Source organism: Pteropus vampyrus, unplaced genomic scaffold, assembly GCF_000151845.1.
Source record: "Pteropus vampyrus isolate Shadow unplaced genomic scaffold, Pvam_2.0 Scaffold36, whole genome shotgun sequence".
Classification (NCBI taxonomy): domain Eukaryota; kingdom Metazoa; phylum Chordata; class Mammalia; order Chiroptera; family Pteropodidae; genus Pteropus; species Pteropus vampyrus.
Genome location: NW_011888817.1, coordinates 9,101,589 through 9,128,545, shown reverse-complemented (window position 1 = coordinate 9,128,545; position 26,957 = coordinate 9,101,589). Strand labels below are relative to the sequence as shown.

General features: G+C 47.2%; 2 protein-coding genes and 1 long non-coding RNA gene across 8 annotated transcripts in view; 1 reads left to right on the top strand and 2 right to left on the bottom strand.

Moving 5' to 3' along the window:
• Positions 1 to 1,828: 1,828 nt before the first annotated feature.
• On the bottom strand, positions 1,829 to 16,313 carry TXLNA (taxilin alpha). Of its 3 annotated transcripts, none has more exons than XM_011357833.2 (11): positions 16,176 to 16,313; positions 15,401 to 15,607; positions 14,449 to 14,787; positions 12,972 to 13,063; positions 10,379 to 10,549; positions 8,803 to 8,997; positions 7,345 to 7,464; positions 7,040 to 7,114; positions 6,455 to 6,547; positions 5,998 to 6,093; positions 1,829 to 5,263 (listed from the first exon to the last, which is right to left on the bottom strand). In XM_011357833.2, exons 2-11 carry the CDS (start codon positions 15,576 to 15,578, stop codon positions 4,937 to 4,939), a joined length of 1,686 nt encoding a protein of 561 aa, XP_011356135.1. In that variant the 5' UTR covers positions 15,579 to 15,607; positions 16,176 to 16,313; the 3' UTR covers positions 1,829 to 4,936. The 3 variants fall into 3 exon arrangements, with proteins under 3 accessions (XP_011356135.1, XP_011356136.1, XP_011356137.1); XM_011357834.2 differs by having other exon boundaries at positions 14,653 to 14,787; XM_011357835.2 differs by having other exon boundaries at positions 16,136 to 16,224.
• A 78-nt stretch (positions 16,314 to 16,391) lies between these two features.
• On the top strand, positions 16,392 to 18,880 carry LOC111738195. The gene is made up of 2 exons (XR_002779751.1): positions 16,392 to 17,008; positions 18,343 to 18,880. It is a non-coding gene; the product is annotated as an uncharacterized LOC111738195 (long non-coding RNA).
• Positions 18,798 to 26,957, bottom strand: part of KPNA6 (karyopherin subunit alpha 6) — a 37,227-nt gene continuing 29,067 nt past the window's right edge. For all 4 annotated transcript variants that reach the window (XM_011357831.2, XM_023529286.1, XM_023529284.1 and 1 more), the window contains exons 11-14: positions 26,756 to 26,881; positions 26,318 to 26,445; positions 24,574 to 24,752; positions 18,798 to 23,935 (exon numbers count right to left, since the gene is read on the bottom strand). In XM_011357831.2, the coding sequence (XP_011356133.1) occupies positions 23,748 to 23,935; positions 24,574 to 24,752; positions 26,318 to 26,445; positions 26,756 to 26,881 (621 nt within the window). In that variant the 3' untranslated portion in view covers positions 18,798 to 23,747. The remainder of the gene's footprint in view (positions 23,936 to 24,573; positions 24,753 to 26,317; positions 26,446 to 26,755; positions 26,882 to 26,957) is intronic.

The window sequence follows — 26,957 nt, the reverse complement described above, 5'->3', positions numbered from 1 at the left end:
CGGCTGGGTGCTGTATTCGATCATTGATGAAGTGACTGGACCAAGCCCACCCCCTCCCCACCCACAGGCCCAGGAAACCTGTGTGGGGAGCACTGAGGCAGTGGACACTGGTGCCTTTACCTGAGGGTTGATTGCAGCCTTCGGAGGGAAACCTGAGGCCTGATGAAGGCTGACCCAGCACTGCTGGTGCCCGGGAAGCGGGGCAAGGATCAAAGGGGCAGCTATTTAAAGACTTGGCAGAGGCTCCCAGCTCAGGTCCTCAGAGAAGCAGCTGATGCAACAAGAGACAGGCTTTTCCCTGGCCAGGTTGCCCAGCAGTCTCAAATAACTGCCCCAGGACAATATGCACAGGTGCTCCACCCACCTTCCCCTCCTCTGGGCGGGAAGAGCAGCTTCCAGGGGCCTGGGCCTCAGGCTGAGCTAGGGAGGGATGAGACACCTTTCCGAAGTCCCTAGAGCAGGGCTCTTTCCGGGCTGCTTTCAACTGCTCCAAAAGGGGACATTAATTCAAGACTCTTTCAATAACCAGGGATCTGAGGGAGGGGTCTGCATAGGCAGAGAGGACAACTGGCAAGTCTCCCTCCTCTACCAGAGCTGCTAGAGTGGCACTGGGGCTCTTCCAGGAAAGTGGCAGAGGGTCCAGGAGCACCTCTGGGGTGAAGTTACTCTCAGAGCCGCTTGATTAGGAGATGCAAGAGTGTGGTGGCCTCCCCTGATCTCCAAAGGATCTTTGACTGGAACCAACGTGGTCAGCCCAGAAAAATAACCCCAACTAGAAGGGCAGAGGCTCTGTGGGGACTGTCACAGCCAACGTGGACACACCTACCTGTGGAGGCCTAGAGGGAAGGGCACTTTGTCTCTGCCATTTGTTCGGCATTCATATACCATCCTTTGTGCCAGGCCAGCCCAGGCCTGAGAACAGGGCGCTGGATGAGGCTCCGATAAAGGAGCCTCAGCTTTTACACCTAGGCTTGGGGTGAATGAGCTAGAGTGTGTAAGAAGAAATCAGCCCATTCTTAAGAACTGCATGCGGGATGTGGTCTTGTCAAGGAATGCATAAAATCAAAGGAAATTGGAGGTCCCTTTGTGTTTATTCCTTTGAGTGAGCCACTGCCAAAAGATGGCAGATAGCCCCAGATAGCAGCTAAGAGTTCCCACTCATCTTAATTTAGGTCTCAGTTGGCGTATGCCTAGATCTCTGTTGTCCTTGCCTTTTACCTACCTCTTGTGGACCATATTGATTTCCTACCTAAACACCTTCAGTATAAGGTCCCCCCACCCTTTGGATCTAGCCCAAAGTCCTTCACCTGGCAACAGGCTCTTAGTGATTTGGCCCATGGATCTCCTCCCACCACCCTCCCTGTGCACCCACAGTAATGTGAACCACTTAGTTACTAAACGAAGTTGTAGAACTTCTATTTGCCCTTCGGGCCATAGGCCCTTCCAGGTATCCACCTCTATCCCCTTGCTGAAGGAGACAGGGCCTCCTCTATGCTCTCATAGCACCACCATTCTTTCTACACCTAAAAGTCCCTTTTCCCATCACTAGCCTGTGAGCCCTCAGAGGACAGGGACAATTTTTGACTGAGTGAAAGATATCATCTCTGATGTTCCTATGTATATGAGCATCACACCAGCTTTGCCAAGGGCTCCCCTTGGGCAGCCAAAGTTAATCTTCCATGTCCTGAGCTGTGGGGACTGCTGGAAGGAACGAGGGCACTCTGGAAGATGCAGGATTTCAGGGCCCAGAGACTTGGCAGATCCAGACAAATGTGATGGCTGGATAGATTCGGAAACACCAAATAACCACAAAGGTCAGGAGAGAAACTAGTAAGGCAACAGACTCTTTATTTAATATGGTTTAAAATACAACAAAATCAAGTCCCTGGCTGTTGTGAATACCAAAACGAGACAAAAAAAAGCTGTCAGCACAGCTTCGAACAAATCTGGGTGGCCAGGTTGGGCCATAAGGGAAGCAGTTACAGGGACAGAAGGCAGTGCCCCTCCCCCAGGCAAGTGCCCGGCTATCCCTGGGGTGACCACCTCTGTGCTGTGCAAGATGGTAGGGCTGGAGCAGCAGCTGGAGAATCAGCTCAGCAGGCCTTGCCCTCCTCGAGACACCAGGGCAGCTCCACAGGCCTCTTGGTCAGCCCTCAACAGGGCCACCACGATGGAGTAGAGGGGAAATAACCATCTTTACAGACATAACATTCTCTTACAGAAAAGTGCATGAGCTCAGCCCATAGTCCAAAAACCTTATGAAAACAATGAGAAAAGAGCTACTGACACCTCTCGGAATCTGGTGTACACGAAGCTCTCAGCTGGACAAGGTTCTGAACAGATTACTGTCAGCAGAGCCAAGGGCTGTGAGCCTCATCTACTGTGGTCCCCTGGAGGAAAAATTAGCAATCTAAGTAACCAACACAATCTTGGTCCTAGAACTGAGGTCATGTGCATGGGACCTGCCCTGGTGAGGAAGGCACTGGCCTTCATTAATAGACAGACCACCTCCCCTGCATCTGGCCCAGGCTCCCGGCTGGTGTGGGCAGTACACAGGAACCTGGGCTGACTTTGGAAAGCAGAGCAAGCAGAGCAGCTGTAGTGATTAGTAAGATTTGGTCAATGGAATTAGAGGAAGAATGGGATCCTCATCGGTAGCCTGGCCAGGATGCCTACAGCTGAGGAAAGGTTCTACCCTACCCAGGGCCTGTATTTCTGATTTGGGAAGCCCAGCTGGGAAGCCTTGCTCACTGTAGCTCCACAGTAGCCAGACTTGGTTTCAGAGGGCTGCTGTGCTTTGCAGCTCTGACTCCCCACCCCATTGGGCTTTAAGAGGTAGCTGAAGTGAGGCAGGCAATCATGTGGGCCACTGCAGGCCTTCCTGATCTTTAAAGGGAGTGGGCAGACGCTTCTGCCTCTCCCGTGCTTCCATATTCCAGCAAACCCTGTATGGGGTTGGCAGCTCTTGTGTACCTCAGCCTGGCACAAGGGCTGGGGGAGGGAGCCTTACTGGAACAGGAAGAGGCATGTTCAGGGACCATTCAGACACAGGCATTTCAGAGAGGAAGAAAAGATCTTAGGATACACTTCTCCACAGGAGAGCAGTATTTCAGCCAGGGATGGCAAACAGGTCTCAGCAATGAAACTGGCTGCTGGGGGAACCTTGAGAAATGACCTACCTACCAGGAATGAGTAGGAAATACTCTGAAGCAGGTTAGTGGTACCTACCATGGGGGCAGAGGGAAAATGGTGTGCCATTCATTTGCCATCTCTGGTCTAAGTCAGAACATGATTCAGGAGTACTTATGACTCTTCGTGAACCTATTTTTTCAGAGGGACTTAATGGCTGAAAAAGTGGGCTAGTTGTAAAAGATGAAGGGACCTGTAGACCTGTATGATAATGAACTAGCTTCAAGGAAATACAGCAAACAGCAGAAGCTCAACCGTCCTATCCACCTTGGTCTATGGCTCCCTCAGCTACACTGAAGCTGAGGCCGGCTGGAGGTGGGGTACAGTACCCCAAGCCCAGCAGAGCCCTGCTTCCTAATCCAAGCCTCATTCCATTGCCCCAGAAAATTGCTCTGGACAAAGACTGGCTAATACCCTGGTGGCAAGTTTGTAACCAGCAGAACTTTCAGAGTATAGAGTAACACGTAAAGGAGGGTGGTGGGGGCAGGGGAGGGGGGAGGATACAGTGGACAGGATGAGGGCAGACAAAAGTATCTGCACGTATTTTGTGTATTTCTGGGGCTGTCAATTGTTGAGTCTCACTTATATCCATTAGCTGTCAGACTAGAGCTGAGGCTCCCACACAGGAAGAAGTGGGATGCCGAGGACAGACCTCAGCTCTTATTCCCTGGGCTATGGAGCTGGGACAAATCTCAAGGATTGTACATTGGCGTACAGGGCAAGGTGCAGAAACAGACTCATAAAGCCATGAGGGATAGTTGGGCCTGGGGCCCAGCAAATGCTGCAGACAGTGCTGATGGGACTCAATAGGGCCCTTCCAGGATTGAAACCCATAGGTAAGCTTGCCCTTTCTCTTACAAGCTGACTTCATCTAACAGGAAACCTGAGCACCAACATGGCAAAAGGTGCCAGGTGGGGTGGTGAGGGTGGTGGGGCACTGGAGGCCAGGAACCCAGGCACCACTGCTAGAGCATCCTTCCTCCTCCCTCAGAAGATCCTCAATACACAGTGTCACGTGTTAACAAAAACAAAAACCAAAAAACCTTCAGAAATAATCCTTTGGGCGATCTCTTGTCAATCATTTGTGCAGGCTAGAGAGGCACCTGTGAATGATAAGGCTACTGAAGCATCATTGGCCTAGTCCTGGCACTACCAGAGGGCATGGGAAGCGATGCCTGAGGGGCTTCCTACCAGTGCATCATCCCACACAGACACATTCTCCAGGTCCTTTGTCCTAGGCAGGAAAGTGGTCTGTTCACCAGCTATGCCAAGGCTCTGCTAGGACAGCCAGAGCTGCCCGAGCCCCACTAACAAGAGAAACACAGTCAAGGCCTGGGTGTGACACTTGTCATAAGCCCTGAAGGGCAGGGAGGGAGGGGTCTGAGCCTCAGTCAGGCAGGGAAATGTTCAAGTCACTTGTCCTGCCAGCTCACTGTGAAGGCAGCTACAGATGACAGTTCTTTTTAAGACTCTTCAGCTCACATTAGAGCCACTGACTTCATCTGTACACACCCCACCTCCAATGCAAGCCCATTTTACACTTACACAAATAAATGTATGAGGTCTTGTACATGTCATATGTACATAAAACTGACCCATGAAATCCAAAACTGCAAAGTGTCAGATGCCAGCCAGGTCAGAGCACCCTGGGCCTCAGCACTGGGAGCTTAGCAGTGGGAGCCTTGCAAGGGCCAGGCCTGGCTGGGCTGCTTGCTCCCTTCCCAGCACATCCCCAGTGCCTGGCTCCCTAGGCGGTGGTGGAGGTGGGCTCCTGGGACCCTGTTTGGCCTATTGCTTCTGTGCTTGGTGCTCCAGGGCAGCAAGGAGCTTCTGTGGCCCTTGAGGAGCTAGGTGTTTGAGCCCTGGGCCCCTCGCCAACCTGCTCCTTAGAGGCAATGTCAGCCTCTGGCCTTTGTTCAGGGCTGCTGTCAGTGAGGGGGCCCTGGTCACCAGCACTCAGGTCCTGTACCCTCTTGTTCAGGTCATTGCGCTCTGTCTGCAGCGCCCGGCACAGCTTTTCCAGCCTCTGGATTTTCACCTGTAGGCCCTCCAGCTCTTTGTCCCGGAGCGTTTTCTAGGGAGAGAAAGAGGGCCAACGTAAGGTTGATGCCATGATATCAACCTTACATTGTTACTTGGTAAAAAGCATTCATAACTTTAACAATGCTGGGAGTAGACTGCAGTCAAAAGCTAGACTCTCAAGTAAACAGCCCTGGTTTGTGCCAAGATTTGGCTGTCAGCTGAGGGCAATGTGGTGTAGGAGAGGGGCATGGCTTGGAGACAATGAGTTCCTCTATTTATCCACCGGATAACCTTGGCGAATTACTTGGCTTTTGAGCCTATCTCCTTATCCGTTAAAGTACTTTCCAGGATAAGGACTACTGATGTCAACGTCATAGATCTAGAGGGAAGGTCCCATGAACTGGCATACCGGAGACATTCAGCAGGTCTGGCTGCAGTATCTGCTCCAGCACTGAGCTACTTTCCTCTCCTACATCTCAAGGCACAAAAATCAAATGATCAGGACCACTCTCCATACAAACTATGTGCATCGTTGGCACCCCCTTTTTTCCTGCTCCTTTACTCCTTTCTTCCACTTGTTTTCTGTGCTTCCACTGCAGGCCTATGACTGGGCTCACCACCTCCCCGCCTGGGGAGAGCTGACAGTGCCCTGGACTTGGACAGACATGCATGTAAAGTCTAGCTCCATCTCATGCTAGCTGCACGTGTTGCTGGAATGTATAGGAAAGGGCCTGACACTCAGTAACTGCACACGCCACCCCCAGCTGCAGGGCCCTCTCAACCTACCTCCTCAGCCATCTCCAGCAGGGCCTTGTTGCTGCTCTCCCACCGGGACCGGTACATAGTTGTTTCTTTCTCCAGCTTCTTGATCTTCTTTGTCATCTGGGTTATGTGACAGGCAGAAGGAAATAATTAGGGGACCAGGCTGTCTGTACATGTGTCCCCAAGGTGTGAAACAGACCCCAGGGGGCAAGGCATTACAGGGCAGTCAGTGCCTTCTGTGCCACCTCAGGATGTCACAATTTAAACACATACTGCCAATAAGAGGAAATGACAAGACAGCCTCATTCTCCAGGACAATCTAGAGGGTGCATATACTACTTGCCTTGAGAGGGAGGAAAGGCTGTGATCCCACCCTTGGCTTCAATCACACTGTTAGTGTTAACAGCTGCCCATAAGGCATCCCATTCAGAATGAAGCAGCCTGTGTCCCCATAGCCATACCCAGCCTGGACCAGTGTTACCTTTTCCATCTCCTGTTTGAATGTGGTGAACACCTCACTGCTTTTGGAAAGAGTGTTCTGGAACTCCTCAAACTTCTCCGTGTATAGGGCAAGCTGAGGGAGAAAGAAGCCCACAGGTTAAGACTGGGCTTTCCTGGAAGGCAGTTCTGGTCAACACGCTCAGACCTGCCTTTGGCCCTCTGACCCAACAACTCTACCGAGATACCACTTTTACTTAAAATAAAACAAAAACTATGTATAATCCAAAATGTTAAGCCTGGAAAGTACGATTTGGGGTGACTTACATTTCGCCTTTATGTTTGTTTTCAAACATTTCTTCCAGAATTAAGGATAATTTATGTAATTAAAAACAACCATCTGTCCCCACCTCCTCTAAAGCAGCACAACACCTCTGACTAGGAATGAAGTCCTTTGAGCTCATCTAGCCACCAGGTCATCACCACACAGGTGCTGGGTGGGTCCAGAGAGAACAAAGGCTCAGCAAGATCACACAGCAGTTAAGGTGGTCCTAGAATGAGGGTCCCATTTCTCTCCCTCCAGTGAGGGTACCTTGGAGGCACAGGTTGAGGATATACACTGTCTTACCTGTTGCTTCAGGTGGGTCTCCTGCTGCTTCATCAGCTCGCACATCCTCTGGGACTCCACTGCCTCTTTGAGGAGCTATTTCCAAGATAGGACCCCAGACCTCATCAGAAGCCCTGAGGGGCTGTGTGTGGCCTTTTTCCATCATACGCGCCAAAAACCACTGAAGCTTCCTGCATAGACTAGTGTCTGAGGAAACAGTGCCCTGATCTGGCCAGGTAGCAACCTCTCCCATACAAATCTATGAGCTAAGCCAAAACCCAACCCACCTTCTCCAACAACCCCCACCCCCAGGGCCTAAGCCTCACAAAATCCTTCTCCCGCTGGTGCCTCTCCTCTGCCTCCTTCAGCATCTCCTGGGCCTGCTGGAGCTTGGCGTCCACCAGCTGCTGTTGCAGGTCCTTGTGTTTGAAGACTTTGTCGATATGCTGCAGGGGTGTGGGAGGGGTCCATTAGTCAGGAGCTCCCTTTCTCAGGGAGGCCCAGTCGCTGCAGGAACCAGGCCCTCCAGCCCAGCCTCCCATCTCAGTCGGATATACTGGACTACCATGTGCACCACAGGAAGTCCCTGGAAGGTCTGCTTCCCAACCTCACCTATTTCTCTTCGCTGAATCTGTCCTGGGTGAGCAAAGGGGTTTATGGATGAAATCAGCTCCCAGGAAGCCAAGTAATAAACACACTCAAACCTTCGGCCCCAAGAGTTTTCACTCTACTGGGCTTACAACCCTCACTTTTGAAGTCCAACTCCCTTATAAGTGGGAAGAAAGGGCAAAAAACGAAACTTCTACCAGCACAACAGCTTAGCTCTGTTGGCAGAACTCTGCCCTACAGGTAAAGATTAGCTATCCCAAGGAATGGCTGTCCTAACTACAGGAGCAGCCCTGGGAACTAGAACCCAGGTTCTAGGGACAAGGTGAAGGTAGTGGACTGAAGTGCTACCTCAAAGGTAAAAGCAACTGAAAATAGGGATGTGGGGAATTTTATATATTTTTTGGAAGGGGAAGGGAAGGTGGCTTGGGGAGGGGTCCAGTTCGGGACATAATGAATTTAAGTTACCTGTGATCTGAGGTGCAGAGGATCAGAGGGGTAGAATGGGAGTGCCTGAATTTGACTGGGGGAGGGGTGTAAATGAGGAGCATGGGGCTGGGAGCCCTGCGCCTCCACCTCCACAGGCAGTAACAAGTCTTATTTTGCCTTGGGGAGAAGGTCTGGGAAGAGTCCTTAGGTACTTGAGGTAGGTGCCTCACTCTGGTGGCTCAGGAAGCCTCCATGAGTCTCAGTACTGAGACAAGAACCAAACCACTTCTCTCAAAACAAATGCATCACAAGAAGCCTTGTTCCCAGAGTTGATTGCTGGAGTTGATTGCTGACTACAGGAGTTGATTGCTGGAGTTGATTGCTGACCACAGGTCCAGCTCCTCCCCTGTGATTTCAAATTCTAAAAAACTCTGAAAACTGACACTGTCCTAAGCTGGCAGACAAACTTGAGCTGTACCATTGTATGGCTAACTATAATTCAGATGAGTATACTCAGGAGTTTAATTGCATAAGTATTAACACGTTTGATTTGGGGGTGCTACCGCAAGGCCCTGCTGTGGGTGCTATGTAATACACAGTACATGAACATATCCCCATTTTAAAACTGTGCTCCCCTCACAAGAAAGGAGAGAAATGGGAGAATGGGGTTTCAAAGTGCTGTCCCAGTGCCTGCCGCACACCAGAACCTCCCAATTCCCTGGCCATGACGACTGTCCGTGACACCTTACCTCCTCTCGCAGCTCATACTGCTCAATCAGCTTCTTGAGCCTCTCAGCCAGCTCCATATTCTCCTGGCGCAGTTTGGAATTGCGCTCATTGTGCTGTTCCATCTGTAGCTGAATGTCATTCAGCGTCACCTGGAAGTGCGAAGTCACCTCCTTGCGTTTCTCCTCCTCTTCCCGGGCGCGCTGCACACCTTCTTCCTGGGCAGAGAAGTCAGCCCCAGCTCCATCATCTACTGCTCCCCCAGCCTCACAAGGCTCCCCCAACCAATCCAGGATGGTCTCTATTAATGTCCCACCCCCATCCCTGCTCTCAAAGCTAGGAGTAGCCAGGCTCCAAGATGTCATACAACATGCGCTCCTAATGGACCCTTCTGTATATCAGGTGAGATCAAATGAGAGATTCCCTAGAAAAATGCAGTCATACATGAAAGTACCATTCTAAAGAATTTTGGATTTCCTGATGCCTATTCTAGCCCTCAGAATAGTTCTGGAAGGCCTAAGTAGTCCTGACCAAGTAGTTAAAATTTAGTAACACCCAGGGTTGGCAAGGTCGTGCAGAATTAGACACTCAGGCACTGTTGGTAAGAAGGCAATCTGGCAAAATCATTAAAATTTGCATAATCTTTGATGTAGACATTTCACTTCTGAGATTTACCCTATGGATAAATTCTACATAATCAGCCAGGAATATAAGTAACAATTTTCACCATAGCTCTACATGTATAATCATGAAAAAAGACCAACAACCACAAAATACCTTAACTAGAACACTGATAAAATACAGTATATATCCATACAACGATGTTAAAAATAAGACAGTGTTGTATACAGACAAGAAAAGACAAGGCATTGTGTAAATTGAGAAAATGGAACAGTATAAGAAACAATACATGTATTAATAACTTCACTTTAAAAACTGTACGGAGATGGAAGACCGTACTTAAATTTACATATAAGTAGGTTTACTTCCCAGTGGTTTCTGCTGGGCACTGAAGTTGAGCATGGTGAGCGGCTACTACCTTTAATTTGTTATGGTTTTGTCACCTTTGAACCCTTTACATTAAATTTATAATAAATTTGTAATGTTTTAAAAGACAAACTATAAACAAGCAAAATAATTTGCAAAATAACATATATTTACTCATCCTAATTTTATAAGAAAGATATAAAGGATATGCATACAAAAATGATCTGGAAGTCACAGCAGTGACCAAGCTTTAACCAGAGTGACCCCACCCCATGGAAAGCAGAACAAGAAGAATACACATTCCTGACTGACCAGCTCCGGGAGAAGAGTGGCTCGGCTTGCAGGAGCTGCCCGCTGGCTCAGCCAGGGGCGGCTATGGAACTGGGAACTGAATTCCTGCACTCTGGGTTCTCTTAGCTACTTAGCCTTTACCTTACCTAATACAAGTACATGTCAAATGGTTACAAGTAGCTCTCGCTAAGAAAGGGCATTTACTGGGGAAATCTACTTCTATACTGAAAAGTCTGTGCTAGTTTTTAAGGGGAAAGCCACCAAAGGTTACGTGGAAGTTGAGGAAACCAGCCATCCTTCCCAGAGGCCTGGCCAGCCTACCTTGAGGGAACGGTTATGGCGCTGCAGCTCACGGCACAGGCTCTCGAGCTTGCTGCGGGCCAGGATGGCCTTGCTATGCTCGCCGCGCAGGTGGTCTTTCTCTTGCACCAGCTGGCTCTGTTTCTTCTGCAAGAGCTTCATCTGTTTCTGGGAGTTTCGATGCTCCTCCAGCTGAGGACAGAAAGGCAAGTAAACACCCTGCAGGGCTCTCCCCATGGGAATCCTGGCTCTCTCCCGACTCCAGCCGTATCAGCTCAGGCTGGACACTGCGTGTGCTCCATTTGCTCCTCACAATAACCCCAAGGGCCCTGTAACTCAGAGTTACAGAAATGGATACTTAGACAGAACAGAGACATGCAGCCAGCAGATCCCAGTTTCTCTCCCAGCTCTGACTCCAGAGACAAAGCTCTCAAGACTCTCAGACCATTACATTCTCCCTACTCGGGACACTCAGGCTCTCGATGAGGCCACCTACTACCTGTCCTTGTACTCATCAACAGACCCTGTTGCTCCCTTTTATTGCTCTAAGATTTTAGCACTGATTCACCATTTCTCTTTTCTACATAATTCCTATTATTGTCATGGTCTTTTCATCACTGATAGACAACCCTTCTGACTCCCTGGTCTCACAGTCCTTAACCTCCTCCTCAGACCTTGTCTTCGCCCAGCTCAGCTCCCCTCCCATGAATCTATTCATGTTGTACGGTAAATATACAAGGCGACTCAACTGTGTAATTAAAATTTTTCTAGTGGCCACATTGAAAAAAGTGAAAAGGTGAAATTAACTTTGATACCTGAATATTATAATTTCAACCTGGGATTGATGTAAAAAATTTGAGATGTTCTACAGTCTTCCTTTTCCTTAGGTCTGTTAAATCCAATGTGTATCTTCCACTTACAGCACATCCAGATTCAGACTAGCCACATTTCAATCGACCAGTCTGTCAAAACCCAGAACCCCACCCATCTCCATTATCTCATCCCAGGCCAGTCCACCACCTATCTTCCTAGTTCATTCCTTCCAATATCCGTGGTCCCAGAAGGTCCCCTACCCTACTGGACCTCCAGTCCAATAACCAAACCATCCTTTCACTTTCCTTTAACCCCCCCTTTAAATAATGACATACCTTCTCACCCTGCTTAGATTCCTTATACCCTCAACTCTCTGGCCCCTTTCACAGAAAAACCCCAACCCTGGTATATCAACCTCCTGCTAAACCTGCACCGGCACTGGAGCAACTGCACGTGAAGAATCTCACTTTAAATTCATGACCACTCCTTTCAGGAAGACCTCGGTCTGCCTACCGGACCTACTACATTTACACTCTTCTAGACAACTACTTCATCCCCCTCTTCAAATTTCCCCTGCCCCAGCTAAAACTATCATTTCCATTTTCCTGAGAACACAGAAATAACTAGAGGAGCAGGAGCTCCCTATCTGCCAGTCCACCAGCGCCTGTCCTCTTCTCCAGTCACAAGTACCTGGCCATGCTTCTCACCACAGCTGACCCCTCTGCTGGTGCACCAGACCTCACCTTCTTTCATCTACTTGTGAACATCATCCTAACAACTCACTTCCTCCTCTCCTACAATCATCAATCTTTCCTGGGTTGGGTCATTCTGAAAGGGTGGGGTCTTTTTCATATCCTTTCCTTCGTTATAAAAACCCAATAGGCAGGTATAATTTTCTCTGTTTTATATGTAGGAAAAGTTCCTTACAGGAGAATTCCAGCTAATTAATATAAATGGACTGAAAAATTTTAAAAATAAGTAATTAGGGAATAACCTTCAGTGGATGCATCTATTAATTCAAATTCTAATGGAGAACCTGACAAAGGAGGGACCAGGTTGGTGCCCCTGAACCCACTGAACAATCTTTCACCACTTAAGGTGGGATGACCACACTGTTTCTCCTGCGATGTAACATGAAGTGCAGAGTATCATTTATAATGAATTCTTGTCAAAGAAGTTGAACTAGTTCAAGCTTCTAGAGCTAACTTCCACTTTATTTACAGCAACTAAGGAGGTAACAGAACAAGTTAAATGCCACACAAAGCTAGAAAGTGGGGCACACTACAGGATAGTTGATTTGCAATAAGTCAATGTCATGGGAAAAAGAGCAGGGCATAAGATGAAAGCTGCTTTAAAGTAAAAGGAAAAAAGTCGTAATAACCCAGTGTAATAAATGGACCTCATTTGGACCCTGATTTGATCAAATTGAAATTTTTTTAAACAAAAGGGGAAATTTGACTATGGACTGGGTATTGAGATAATATCAAACGTTAGTGTTAATTCTGTTAAGTGTGATGATGGCATTGGGCATTTCCATATTTTAGAGAGATGCATACTGAAGCACACAGGGGTGAGATGACATGGTATCTGGGACTCAGGCCAGGAGCTCTAGGGCTCTACAACTGGAATGTGAATTTCTCCTCTGTCAGCCCTGAAGAGGCTGGCTGGGACCTGACTCTCCAGTTAGATGGGGAAAAGGCTCAGAGAGAGGTTGAAGAGGAATTAAACCACCCACAACCCCATGCCAGGTGGCCTGCAGACTTTCCAAGACAGGAAGGATGTGAGAAGGGGGAGAACTGACCAGTTCCGCATACTTCTTGCACAGAGCTGCCAGCTTCTCCTCCGGGGTACTCAGTGTGTTCAATGTTTGCATCAGTAACGTGATCTCCTTTCCTGCAAAGCACAGGGAGCAAAGGCATGTATCCCCTTCTCTGGGATTCCCCTCCAGACCTGCGCCCACACTCTTTGCCTTGAGGCGGCTCTCCCCTATCATACTTTATATTTGTTTGTTGAACTGATTGCCTTCTCTGCTAGTCCATGTGCTTCATGAGATCTGAGACCAGCTGAATTCTGCCTATCATTATAGCCCAGTGCTATCTCTAAAGCTCATCAAAGTGGACATGCTCGACAAATACATATTAAATGAATAACTGAATCTCTATGTAATCTCCTTGGTGAGCACTAGGAGAGGGGGAAAAAAAACCTGCCTGCTCTACCACCAGGTGAAAGAAAGGAGTTCTACCTGTGAATTCAATGCTACTGTTTCAATGCAAGGAAGGCCATTTTGAAATAGGAAGGATGCAAAAGAACAGGTCTCCTTGAGAACCACTAAACTTTTATCAACAGAAGTAGCCAACTGGTGAACTTTAAAATGAATATACCTTCTAATATCTGATCCTAAGATTGAAAACAAAAAAACCTTTAAATTAGGGTATCAGTTAGGGGGTGGGGGAGCAGGGACTAAGACATGGGCATAATACCACCAGATTCTGATTCTTTTAACACACGCTAGCCCTTGACTCCTACCCTCAGCCAAATCACTTTCCCCCACTGCCTGTGCCTGAGTCAGATATTCCTTCTATCTCCCTCGAGAACCCCTGTACATAGCACAGCACTATGCTTCTGAAGTGGCAACCCTGGAAGGCTCCAAGAAATCAGTGTGGAGACTACAAATCACTGACATACAGGCCAAATCCAACCCACAGGTGGGTTTTGTCTGGTTCCTAGCATATTAGCAACTGTTAAAAATCTAAAGATTGCACAACTGTAGATTACTGGCTTGTATTAAAAAATAATAATAAAAGGCTAGCTAGACTTAGCCTGTAGTTTTATATGCTATCAACTAGCTGGGACCGGTCAACTCTTTGAATGAAATAGGCACTCTCTTGGTCCTTATGGGGCTCCCTGGCTATCTTGGCTTACTCGCATTCTCAACCCTAGTCTAGTCCAATTCTCTCACCGTAGAAAAGTGACAACTAAAAGACCAGAGAGAGGAAAGGCCTTGCTCAAGGTCACACAGCAGGAGAGAAACAGTGCTGGCTTGCAGAAGAGTCCACCCAGCCTCCTACTCTCCATTTTCTCAAAGAGAGAGCAGGTTGGATTTTGATTCCCACTTGCTCCCAAGGCCAGAAGCCCTTGTGCAATGAACAACCTGCACACCACTGTGCTATAGCCCCACAGCCCTGACTTTGATTAAACTAGTGTGATTTGCTGTTCTCGGAAGTAGGGTCCAAACTCCCTCCTCTCACTAGCCTCACAAGTAGCTGCCCTCTGCTCACCCAGACCCTTGGCTTTCTTCTTCTCCTGTGGCCTTCGGTGGTCTCGGTCTCCGACCTCATCACTTGCCCGGATCTCGTCTGTGCCTGGCTCTCCCTTGGAGGTCTCCTTCTCACCATTGACTACTGGGGTCTCTGGCTCAGGCTCCCCATTCCTCGAGGCATAGGTCCGGGACTTCTCTGCATCTTCAGTTTCAGCAGGCTCACCTTGGGCCCCATCCTCACTTGGGCCCCCCTGATTGTTGTCCACACAGTATGTACTCAGGATGTCTTCCAACTGGCGGCTCAGCTCCTCAGAGACATCGCGGAGGGCCCCGGATGGAGCAGTTTTGGCTTGTGCTCCTATAGCAGGAGAGGACGTGGAGCACACTGATAAATAATTTGGTTATACCACTGATTTGGTTATACCAACTTACTGGTTTGGGTTAAATGTTGCCTAACTTCTTTACGCCTGTTTATTTACCTATAAAATGGTATGTCTATTTCTCATTGTCACTCAACCATATCTGTTGTGAGCATAAAAGAAATCAAGTAAAATATCCAGCACATAGGGATAGCATGTAGCAGGAGCTCAATGTCTAGCCCATCCCCTTTTCCTCCCCACAAAAGTCATTTCTTGCTATTAAAAGTTTTAGAAATGCCTCAAGTATAAAGAGCAGTTACCCACTGTTTAATGAAGTGTTTTTATTCTGGATTTGCTGGCTGGGTGTCTCATTTGACTATTACCCAATTTAATTCTGTCAGAGCCTTCTCTCAAGGGTTATTCCTGTGCTTAGAGTGGAAGGCTCTACCAACTCCCCCAAATATCGTGGGGATGGCAAAGACTCAGCACTGTCCTACCTTCAATTTAAAATTCCTTCTTTCTGGGTAACAGTGGCCTCTTAACTTCAGAAGCTAGACTGACACACCACAAACTCCTCCTACTGCCCACTAGAAAAGCTGAGCTGGCACACACCCTCAGTCTTCCCTGAAGCCTGGTTGCTGGAACCTTCAGCTTCTGTTGCAGGGGCAGAGTGGCTGGGCAGCCCCTGGGCTCCTTCTGGTCCTGCTTCCGCTTGCCCTGGGTTGCTTTTAGGGTTGGAAGTGCTGCCTGATTGCTTGGCAGCCCCATTCTTTTTGTCTTGGTTCTTCATTGTGGTTTGCAATGGTAGGTGAGCAGATCCTGTAGGAATAAGCGCATTTGCTATTTTCCAGACTTCGAAATTCTTCTCAGCCTGGATAAAAGATCCCAACACCAGGTGCACACAGCTCCTTAAAACAAACTGGCCGGCCTTCACCGGAGGGAGCCAACGGTTCTCCCTTTCTCTGATGGTCAGGGGAGCCTGATGTGCCCAAGCAGGTTTTCGGGGCGCTGCTCCAGGAGAGGGGGAGGAGAGGCTTCCTTTTTGCTGAAGCCTCTTTCCGGCACAACGCGGACCCCTCTCACTACAGGCCGAGCGCGGGAGAGGTTCCCGGCCGAAGACTGACGTGGCTAGACGCTCGATTCCCCGCCCCCCCACCCTCGGCCCCACGTGGACCCCCCCCGCGCGCGCACACACACCCACCCACGCCCCGCGCGCCCTCGGGCGGCGCGCACCACCCGCCCCCCCGCGCATGCGCACAAGCCTCAGCCTTGTCCCCCATATCCGAGCCCACGCGCGGAATCTGCGTGATTCCCCGCTAGTGGCCGAAAGCGCCCTGGTCCACAGACCCTCTGAGCGCTTCGTCCCTGTAGCCGCCGCGGTACACACCCCACTGCCGACGTCCGGACAGCTTCGCCCGCTCTGGCCTCGCACCGGAAACCCTGGGTAACCGCTGCTGGCAGAGCCTGCTCGCCACAGCCAATCAATAGCCAGCACTCGCGCGGGGCTTGCTGGGAAAGGTGTAGCGAAGGGGCCCCTGAGGCGGGTAAATTGGGAAGGCGGGGGAGGGAATGGACTACAAATCCCTTCATGCTCCGGGGCTGACCCCAACTACCAAGATGCAATAGAAAGGGCTTTAGCCCTAAGAGCCGGATACCCAGGAGGTCCGAAAGGAGCCAGTCATTATGTTCAAGTATCCACGTCAACTTCGTTTCTGTCGCACAGAAGCTATGATTCAGCTCTCAAAGCCTTACGCCTGGCTGTTCTTTCTTGCACTCCCCCACCAATCCTTTCCCCTCTGCTGTGAACATATATGGAAACTCTGAGGATAAAAGACAGAATACTAGTCTGGGCACCAGGAGACCTTTATTGCATTCCTAACTGAACTAATTTGTTGTGTGACTGGGCATTCTTTTTTCTCCTAGGGCCTCTTTCCGTATTCAAGTGGAAGGTTTTAGTAACAGTTCTTTGGACGCTTACGGTGTGCTTTCACGGTAACTACTTGCCTAATTCTCAAACTCAAGTACTATTTGTTATTCCTATTTTACAGCTGAGTACCGTAAGGCAAAGATTAGATAACTTGTCCGAGGTCACATCGCTATTGAGTGGTTAGAGCAGGAAGTGTGGCACCAGCACCCATCTTAACTACTGGACTACCCTGCCAGAAGAAATAATCATCATTGCACGTTTTCCCTGAGGATGAGTCAAGATGACTTGTGAAAGTAGGTTATATTTTTTTCCTTCTCCGTTACCAGTATGAATCCCTTTTTGGAAGGGGCTGAGGGAGCCCTGCAAGGCGAAGTTTAGCCTCAGCGGATTCCTGAGGCTTTTCTCTGACTGGCCCACTTGCTACAAAGTCTCTGTTGCACTAGGGCTTAAAGGGGGTAGGGGAAAGTCAGACTTTTCTTCAAATGTGAGATCACAAATTTTTAAATTCAGTTTCCTATAGATAATAGAATAAAAACTAACAACCCATGCACCTGGAATTTAATACCTACGTGGTTTGGCTTATTTCCAGCCAATCCTGCCCATCTCCTCTGCCTTTTTTGCTTCAAAAGTACTTTTACTATTTCCAGGACTTCCGGGGTTTTTGCAGATGATATTCTTCTAGCTTCCAAAATGCTCTTCTGGCAAACATTTTTTCGAGGCCCAGCTCAAAGGTCACTTCAGAGCCGTCTCAGTGCTATGCGGTCTGTTCTAGCTCCCTACCTCTGGTTAGAGTTGTATTGCAGCATTAGTAAGGTGCTGAAATTCCTTGCTTACAAATCAGTCAATGGACAAACTGTTGGCTAAATACTCTAGTCCTGAAGCCTAGAGTTTCCAGGGGCAGAGAAGGCATTAATTTGTGCAAATTCGGTATTGTTTTAGGGCTCTTAAGATGTTAAATATTTTCCCCAGAGACTCCAAGATAGCGCTCTTCTCTCATCCCTTAGGCAGCACAAGTTCACATTTTACCAGGTAACATTGAGAGGCAATATGGTATAATACTATAATGATGAAACTCAAGCCCAGAAAGGTTTGGGATTCAGGTCTCACAAAACCAAGACTTGATTATTTCCAGAAAAGCATGTTGGAAATCTGTTGAGGAAACACGTTAGTCAGGCCTTAATGGATTTCCATAGGAAGGTGTTCTAGGCAGAGATAATAAACATAATAACCAAGAACAAGGTATGCATGGAGGGGTAGAGTGGTTTAACAAGAAGGATCAACAGTGGCCTGCAGGGGCCATCTGGGTAATAAGTGGAGCGGGCAGGCAAGGACTAACAAAATTTGATAAACGTGGGTTAAAAAGTTACTTTATCATTTTGCTATACAATAGCAACAATATTAGCATCTGCCAGTCAGGGAGACCACTGGGAATGGTGGTGATTGTGGTAAAACAGTTCTTGCAGAATGTTTTCAAGCAGAAACTCAAGCCCAGTAGTGATATTTTTCAAGATAGAGATCTTTATTTTTTTAAATGTTGGCAATGAATTAAAACTTAAACACAGTCAGCCAACCAAAATCCTTTTGGGTCGAATCAACTTTTTGACTGCTTGTTTGTAATCTGCTTTAGGAATTGATCTCAACTGAAGCGAGTGGTCTGTGAACTCTGTGACCTTAATGGGCTCAAATGGCTGTGGAATGGTGCTGATGAACATGTCAGGATCTTTTAGAGAAATTCTAGAAAGTGCAAACTACACAGAATGCAGATCAGTAGTTGCTGGCGGTTGGGCAAGGAGAACTTCCTAAGGGGCATGCAGAAACTTCTAGATGGTATGTCCACCAACTTGACTGTGGTGATGGTTTCATGGGTACATATATGTCAAAACTTACCAAATTGTACATTTTAAATATGTGCCATTTACTGTATTTCATTTGCATTTCAAAAAAACTTTTAAAAAACATCTTTATAGCAGGAGCAGGCTGTTGCCATTCTTAATTCCATTGTTAGGCCACAAGTTCAAACACCCTCTCCTCATTCACTTCCAAAAAATCCGGTCTAGCATCATTCCAAAGAAGACGATTTAGAACTTTGCAACAGGTTTTTATTTTTGCTTTATATCTATTACAGTGTTTGAAACCTAAAGAAATACATTTTCTCTTCAAATTTGGATGTGTATATAAATATCATTTGTCTGGACTCAGTACACTCAATGCCATGGTTTCTTGGCCTATGTCTGCTCTGAAATCATCAAGCTTTATCTGTCTACCCAGGGGCCCTGAGTACTTGGAAAATAGCCAGAGTTTATAGTTCTTAGAAAACTAAAAGCAAATGAATTTGGAAAGAAAAACCAGTGAGGAAGAGGGCTCAATTCACCTTCCAAGGGTCTGTAGCTGGGAACCTAAGCTGTTTTTGAGGGACAGATCTGGTTTGTCTTGGGTGGCTGGGTCCTCATACCCCACGCCCTTTACTTCTTTAGTGGTTCAAAGGCAGTTCCCACAAGTTGGCTAAAAGAGCCAATACCCAACTACAGGGCCTGAGGGTTTATAGAGACAGACTCTTTAAGGCCATCCTCTGAGTCAGAGGTTCCCAGCCAGTCTCAGGATCTGAGCTTTGACTTCCTTCACTGCTCCTAGGGCATGGCAGAGTTTTCTCTTCCCAAACCCTGAAAATCTGACCTAAATGGGAGCAGGGTTCAGGTATGTGCTAAGAGACATCAATCAGGCTGACCTAAAAGCAGCAAGGTAGGCCAAAACTCACTGAAGACTGTTATAACACACTATGCAAACCTTTCTCCTGTGGTGTTCTGGGCCCAAATTTTAATGCTGCCTCTTCTGACTCTCATACCCAGTTTTGGTTCTGAAAATAGCCCAGGCTGGACACAAAATGCCCTCAGAGGAAAAATAACAGCTTTAATTCGGACTTGGTTGCTACTGACCTCAAATTCTTCCCTTTCTATGGTCTTAATCTAGCGGTGGGGCTTGGGGTAGACAATAGGGTGACTGAGTCATTTATGAAGGCCTTGGCCAAGGAGCAGCTAGTTCTCAGCTTGCTAGCTTAACAAAAGAATCCAAAAGACAGAAAAAATACTGGACAAGATTGGTCTAGAATCCTAAAATGGCTGTGGAAGAAACCTACTCTGAGCAATTTCTTAGTCTGTCATTCACTTCTAGGATAGTCCTACCCGGAAGATGATGCCACCAGTTATGAGCATTTCCTATGGTTCAGTGCACTGCCTGAGCCTTGCAACCTCCCCCAGACTGCCAGGGAGGCAGTCAGTCACACACGTTCCTGAGGCCCCCAGCCAGCCTGTTTTCCCTACTGATCCCTGTAGCACCTGTAGGGACCTGGAGAATCTGGATCTTTGCTCTCCATTGAGAATCCAGAATCTCAGCCTATAAGATGAACCTACAGAGGAACACTCAAGATGATGGATACCAAGCTGAGTCTCGGGGAGAAGAGATATGGTCTGAATATATGAGCTGAGGCATGCAAAGAGGGGTATGTGAAATGAGGGAAGTATTGTAAGCATTCATCTCCTTTCCTTCCAGTTTGCTAGAAACAGAAGTAACTCTAGGATGTAGGGAGAAAGCAGGTAGACACAATAAAATGGAAATCCACTTCATTTTGTAGATGGTTTTCATTTTAAGCTGGTTTGGCTAGAGAGAAATAGAAAGCCTGTGCCTGAGAGCCTCCTTTTGCTCTTCCTTGACTCAGTATAGTAGGAGCTATCATCTTTTGCAGTTCAGCTCCAAAACATTGGGCTCCTGGAAAATGGCTTCCAGCACAGAGAGAGTAGGAGTGGATCCAAGGGTTCTAGCTGAGGGGGAACATCAAGGGTCCCTGAAAGCTGAGGTCATCAACAGCTGCTCCTTGGAAGGGTCATTTATACCCAGTACCTCAAGCAACCAGGCCAGCCAGCTAAGGGTGGAACCCATGTGGTTCTACCAGAAGGTAGCGCCAAGACCAAGGCCAGGCAGTCACTGGGGATTAGCTCAGAACTGAGAGCAGGTTTCTAAGACCAGAGACCCTGTTAGTACTAGAGAAGATGATTTGGGGATAGGATGCCCAGATGGGCTGGCAATAAAAAAGCTGGCACTGTTTAAAACAGTATTTGAACACTTTAGCTAAGAAAAAGGCTCCTTGTCCCCTTAGTCCACCCCCACCAGAGGTCTTAAAATAGATATACTAGCCATGTGCCAACATCTGAAGATTCTGAAAACATGTCTTATCAGGCTATTCCCTACAGCAGGCTGGCAGTCCCTCCATCCCTGCAACATCCATTCAGAAATCTACCAGAAAGCCTTTGACCTCACGTAGGCCAGGGCCTGGAGTTTAGGTGGGAGCTGCCCATGAAGAGTGGCTGTTAAGCCCGGGTTAAAAAAGTAGTATTTTCCTCACCAAGTTGGCCAAAGGAAAGGAGGAGACACAAAAGATGATATTACTGCCTCTGAGGGCTGGAAGAACTTAACCTGTTGACTGAAAAGGGGATTAGAGGAAGATAATGAGAAAACGTGGTCTGAGGAAGACACTAACAAAGGGAAGCTCCTGGAGGCCACTTTTATCGGATGAGAAATCTGTCCTCATGCTATGGCCTGGGAGACTATAGCCTTTGGAATCCTTAGAGAAAATTGGTTTAAGCAGCAGCCAGAGGATCAAAAAAGTCAGCCATGTGGTAAAGGACCAGATCTGAAATGAAAGTGAATTTTGGAGGAACAGTTGGGAAAAGCAGGATGTGTATGTCTCACCATAAGAATCTGGCCCCAATGTCAAGGACTTAACTATTGCTTGAACAAAGATGAGGTGGGCTTTTCTTTTGAACTGTAAAATAGTTTTGTAGTGGAGTTAGCAGGCCAGGTGGAAAAGGTCCTGCCTCTTGCCTACCTGAGACACTAGGGGTTGACATTCCCAAGCTGATGAGTAGCATCTGACTCACTAAGGTGCTACAGCATTGGTGTGACTTCAGTAATAACCTCTAGCCCCAAACTACCTTTCTTAGAAAATGGCTGTGGAGTTGGATCAACTGTAGAAAGAGGGCAAATTCAAGACCAATGGCTCATAGTGAGCACCTGAACTTTAGATCTGCAGCAGAGGGGTATGGATTTCACCTGAGCTGGAGGGGGTGCGTAAGAATGACAACAAGATCAGAATTGTTTCTGGGGTAGGGAAAATAGAGCTTGGAGCAGGGCACCTCTGACTGACTGACTGACCGTAGTGGGGAAGCAGGGGCAGGGTAGATTGCGCCTTCACAACAGTTGGTCTATACCTAGCTGACAACTTCCTCCACCCCCATCTCCAACAACTGGGCTTTAATCTCCTATGTAATCCACTGAAGCATAAGCAAGCCACTGTGGCACTGCACCAGCTTTACTCAAAGAGAAAAGAAAAAATGGCATTAGGATTATAATTGTTAAAAGGAAGGGCAAAACTCAAACCATGTACAAGGATCCCAAACAGGGAAGACAACAATAACTCTCATGAAAGTCCTGAGGCTGCTAAGTTTCTATGATAATAGGAGAGGCAGCCATGTGTGATAACTTATGCAAGGGCCTTTGAGACTGAGAAGGCAGACTGCTTTCTGGGTTTTCTGACGTAAGCAGTAAGGACTAGAGTAGTGACTCACCACACCCTGGGGTCCTCTTTGCTCCCTTCAGGTACTGGGACAATCAGACCAGGCTGACCTGCTACGTAAAGGTTCCAGAGCTAAGGGTTGGTCCCAGGTGGTGGCCCAGAACCCAAGCAGAAAAGAAAAGGACCAAGCTCAGGCTTCCTGAGCGAGGGAGCTTCCACATCTCTTTTTGGTCCTCCTCACAATATCCTACTTACAGAAATTACAGACACTTCTTCCTCTTGAGACCAATTAAAATTGACCTACCTAATATATAGAATATAAAAAAATACATAACTTTCTGACATTCTCTCCTGTGGAAGTAAAATATACATGATCCAACTATGGAAGAGGAAGAAGAGGAAGAAAGGCCAAAGGCAGGGATCCCTGGCTATCCCAATACATGACACTCTCACTCCAACCTCCTCTGCAACTGATGGGTCACCAGAGCAAGGACTTTCTCCTCAGGAGAAAGGAAGGACCACAGCCTCGTCTCGTGCTTAGGAGAAAATACAGCTACCTCAGAAGTTAATTCAACTCCGAGGGGAATTTTCAAGTAAACAAATGAAGTTGGGTCGCACCATTGGAAGGTGAGTAGGAAACGGGATCAGTAGCGACACATGGGAAGCCCTGTCTGAAGGCCTGTGCTCCTCCCCTCCACTCCCACTGGTGTACTTGCCCCAGGAGAGTGAGGGGGATCTCCCAAACTAAAGAGGTCTGGGCAGGGGTTAGAGGGAGGGAGGGGCTTTTGTCACATGGTAACCTCCCCCTCAGCCTCCAGTCCCAGACAATGCTGGCAGCTGGGATTCCTAAAACCAGGAACTCATGGCTCTTGGAAAGAGCAATCTTAATACAAGAAAAATGTGCAAAAGAAAAAAAATTAAATAATCCAAGCATACAAGATTAATATGCTGTCAGAGCAAGAACACTTTGTTTTGGATTTCTCCCCTCCCCTCCCACCCCCTACTTCTGGAATATTCCATCTGCTCAAGTACCCAAGATAAGAGTTACACACAGATCAGGGCAGAGAACTTGGAAGGATGAAGGAAGATAAAAAGGGAAGGAAGTCACCACTAAAGAAAAAATAAAAATAAAAAAGGTGCAAAATTGATTACCTCAGTCCTCCTTTGACTACCCCTGGGCTCCTGGGTTAAAGACATATGTGCAGCCAAAATATAGTGTAAAGAAGAAAAACCCAACAAGTCCCCTTCTTGTCACGAAACCCAAATGTGAGCCTCAGATGGTTCTGTCTGTCCAGAGGGTGCTCCCTCCAGGGAAGGGGGTGGAGCAGGTCAAGAGCACAGTTTCCAGGGCAGCAGAGGTGTGTGGTGGCGGCTGTTGGTGGGGGGCTGGTTTCCCGCCCACCAGAGGGCTGCTTTTCCGCTGGTTGGTGGTGCTTCCCATCCCATCCCCTCCCCGGAGGCAGACATTATAGCTGGAAGCCCTCCATGGGGGCCTCAGGCTGCTGGAAGATGAATTGCTGTTGCGTTTCATCCACTTGGGGAGCCAGGCTGCTGTCATCATCTTCTACACCAAAGTAGTGCTCAATGAGGTCAAAGGCCTTCTGGTAGATCTCCTGGTTTTCATGGCTCTGGAGAAACTCAATTTTATCCAAGCCTATGGTGGCAAAAAGGAAGGAAAGAGAGAGAAGAGTAAACTTTGAATGCTTTTCTATGGGTCCGTGAAACATTTATCTATTTTTCTTTCCCTGAGATATGTTACTGGTTATAAATACAAATAATATGATCAGATCTCTCTTTGACCTGAATGAAAGAGAAGAGCCAAAATCTTTTCCTCAAACTACATAACTTCAAAGGAAAAAGACCAAAATATCAGTTATAAATCAAGTTCTAGTCCTGATTCTGCTTTTAACTACCTGTGTGACATGGGCAAATCATTAGCCTCTCTACATCTCTCAGAGATGAGTGATGAGTCCATCCTGCACTCCTACTGGAACTTGCTAGAAACTCAGCTAAAAACACATCTTCCAGTACCTGATTTTATCATCAATTCTAGAGCTTGCTTTTTGCATCTGTACCATACCTACTTACTGGGTAGAGCTCATCAGAAAGAGAGCTGATCTACCGTTCTTCAGAGGGAGAAGAAACTGGTGGGATAAAACCTTGCATTCAATAATGAGCCCCCGCCAAACACACCTTCACATAAGTATACTACTTTGGAGACCTACAGTCCCCAGGTTCTGACTAGAATCTCCCTACTTAAGGCGAAGGTTATGTTGGGGAGAGGGCATATACCATAGGCTTCCTCGATGAGACCACAGTAGGGATTGACCCCTGAGCCACTGCGCTTGCCCTCCTGCTCTCCAAGCCGAAGGATGTTCTCCAGTCCATTGAGGGCCACCTGCACAATCTTTGAATCCATCACAGTCAGCAAGTCGCATAGCGGTTTGATGCAGCCCAGTGAGACTAGGTACCTGGGGACCAGAGACCAGGCAAGTTCTAAATTAATGCAGGGCAAGGGAGGTGCCAGGCAGGTGCTGTGGTACCTGTGGGTCTCTTTCATACATGTCAACACACTCAGCATTCCACTCTTACTGAGCCTTCATAACCACCCATCCTTTATTTGTCTCTCCACCCTCCCAGCGTTACTGGTCTAGTTCATTTCCATGTGGAAGGCTGCCACAGATTCCTTCTCCTTGTGTTTGATATCTCCTAGCTGCAATATTAACACTCTAAACACATCATTTCCCTGCTTAAAAATTTTCAAAGTCCAAGCTCTACAGATATGACAATACAGACACTCTTCAGTCTGGCTCTTACTCATCACTCACATCTTCTAGCTTCACTTTCCATCATTCCCTTCTAAGGTTACTACATTTCAGTCAAACATGTAAAGGTCTCCAGGTTTCTGATTCTTGTACTTTTTATACTTGATTTATATATGTTGGTCAATGATGGACTTCATATATGACAGTGGTCCCATAAGATAATAGAGCTGAAAAATTCCAATCACCTAGTGATGTTGTAGCTATCGTTAACATATAGGGCAATGCATTACTCACATGTTTGTGGTGATGCTGGTGTAAGCAAACCTACTGCATTGGCAGTCATATAAAAGTATAGCACATACAATTATAACTAGTACATAATACTTGGTAATGACAATAAATGACTATTATTGTACATACTGGTTTATGTATTTACTATACCGTATTTTTTATTGTTATTTTAGAGTATATTCTTTCTACTTATAAAAAAAGTTTGCTGTAAAACAGTTGCCGTGTTATGCTGGCAGCAGCTTCATACATTTTGAGCTTACCGTGTCTCTTGACTGCATCATTTTCGCTTGTGTTTGATTTAATCTCATGTTGTTCTGTACAGGAGCATGCCGTATGGACTTGTAGCTTAGGGCAATAGGCTGTACCATCTAGGTTTGTGTAAGTGCCCTGAATTACGTTTGCTCAATGATGAAACATCTAATGATAAATTTCTCAGAATGTATCTGTCATTAAGTGGTGCATGACTGTACTCCCCTTCCTAGGCTGAGGGCAAGACACTTGTCAATTCTGAGGGCAAAACACTTGTCAATTCACACCACCCTATTCATGCTGATAATGGAAACTAAAATCAAAAAGCATGCACACACACAACGTCTTTCTATTTGTCCCTCCCAAGTGTCACCTCCAAAAATGATTTCCCAGAGAAGCTGCTTTGAATGAACCATAGCATGGTTCTCCTTCATTTGTATGGATAATTGAGTATTACATAGATTTAAATTCTCTAGAGGGTAGGAAGAGATAGAGGAGAGGCAGATATCTGTATCACAGGTTTCTATTCTACAGGAGGGAAAAGAGGTACATGGTCTACAGGTATCTATTCCAGACTCCAGTGCCACTCTAGCAGCTTACCAGTTAAACTCTACTACAGCTGGACTGAGGCAGACTTATCCCAGAAAAGCAGTTTGGAGGTCACATGTAAACCATGAGCCAAAAGGGAAAGTACACATATTACTCAAGACAATGAGAAAGGAATGTGATACCTGATCTGCTCAGGGGTTCCTCCTGATGTGGCATTGGTGATAGCCCAGGCTGCCTCTTTCCTTGTACGAAACTCTGCTTTCTGAAGGATTTCAATCAACACAGGGAAGATATTTGCATCTATGACAGCCTGAGAGAGGATTTGGGTGGGGTGGAGAGAGAAAGAAAGTCACTTCAAGAGAATTCAAACCCAGCCCACAAATCGGCTAAGATTTAGGTATCTTCCCTTCCTGGGAGTTTTCTGTGTTCTTTCTATATAGGTGAGAGGCTACAGAGGAACTTGGCTTCTAGTACACAGAATCTTTAACCAGTAACACACACTGACCCCCATTTCTAAAGGGAAATTAGTTCTTCTAGAAGCAAATATTCCACAATTTCTCATGTCCCCATGCCTTCCCATCTGACACCCCACCCCCTGACTTCCCTCCTGCTTGTTCTACCTGTATTTGAGCCCTGTTGCCAGCAGTGATATTTGAAATGGTCCAGCAAGCTTCCTTCCGGATTGACTCCTTGGGGCTGCTCAGCAAGTGGAGGAGGCAAGGGAGGGCTGAACAGTTAAGAATAACCTAGAACACCACAAGCATAGGCAACAAAAGAAAAATTAGATAAATAGACTCAATAAAAATTAAAAACTTTTGTACA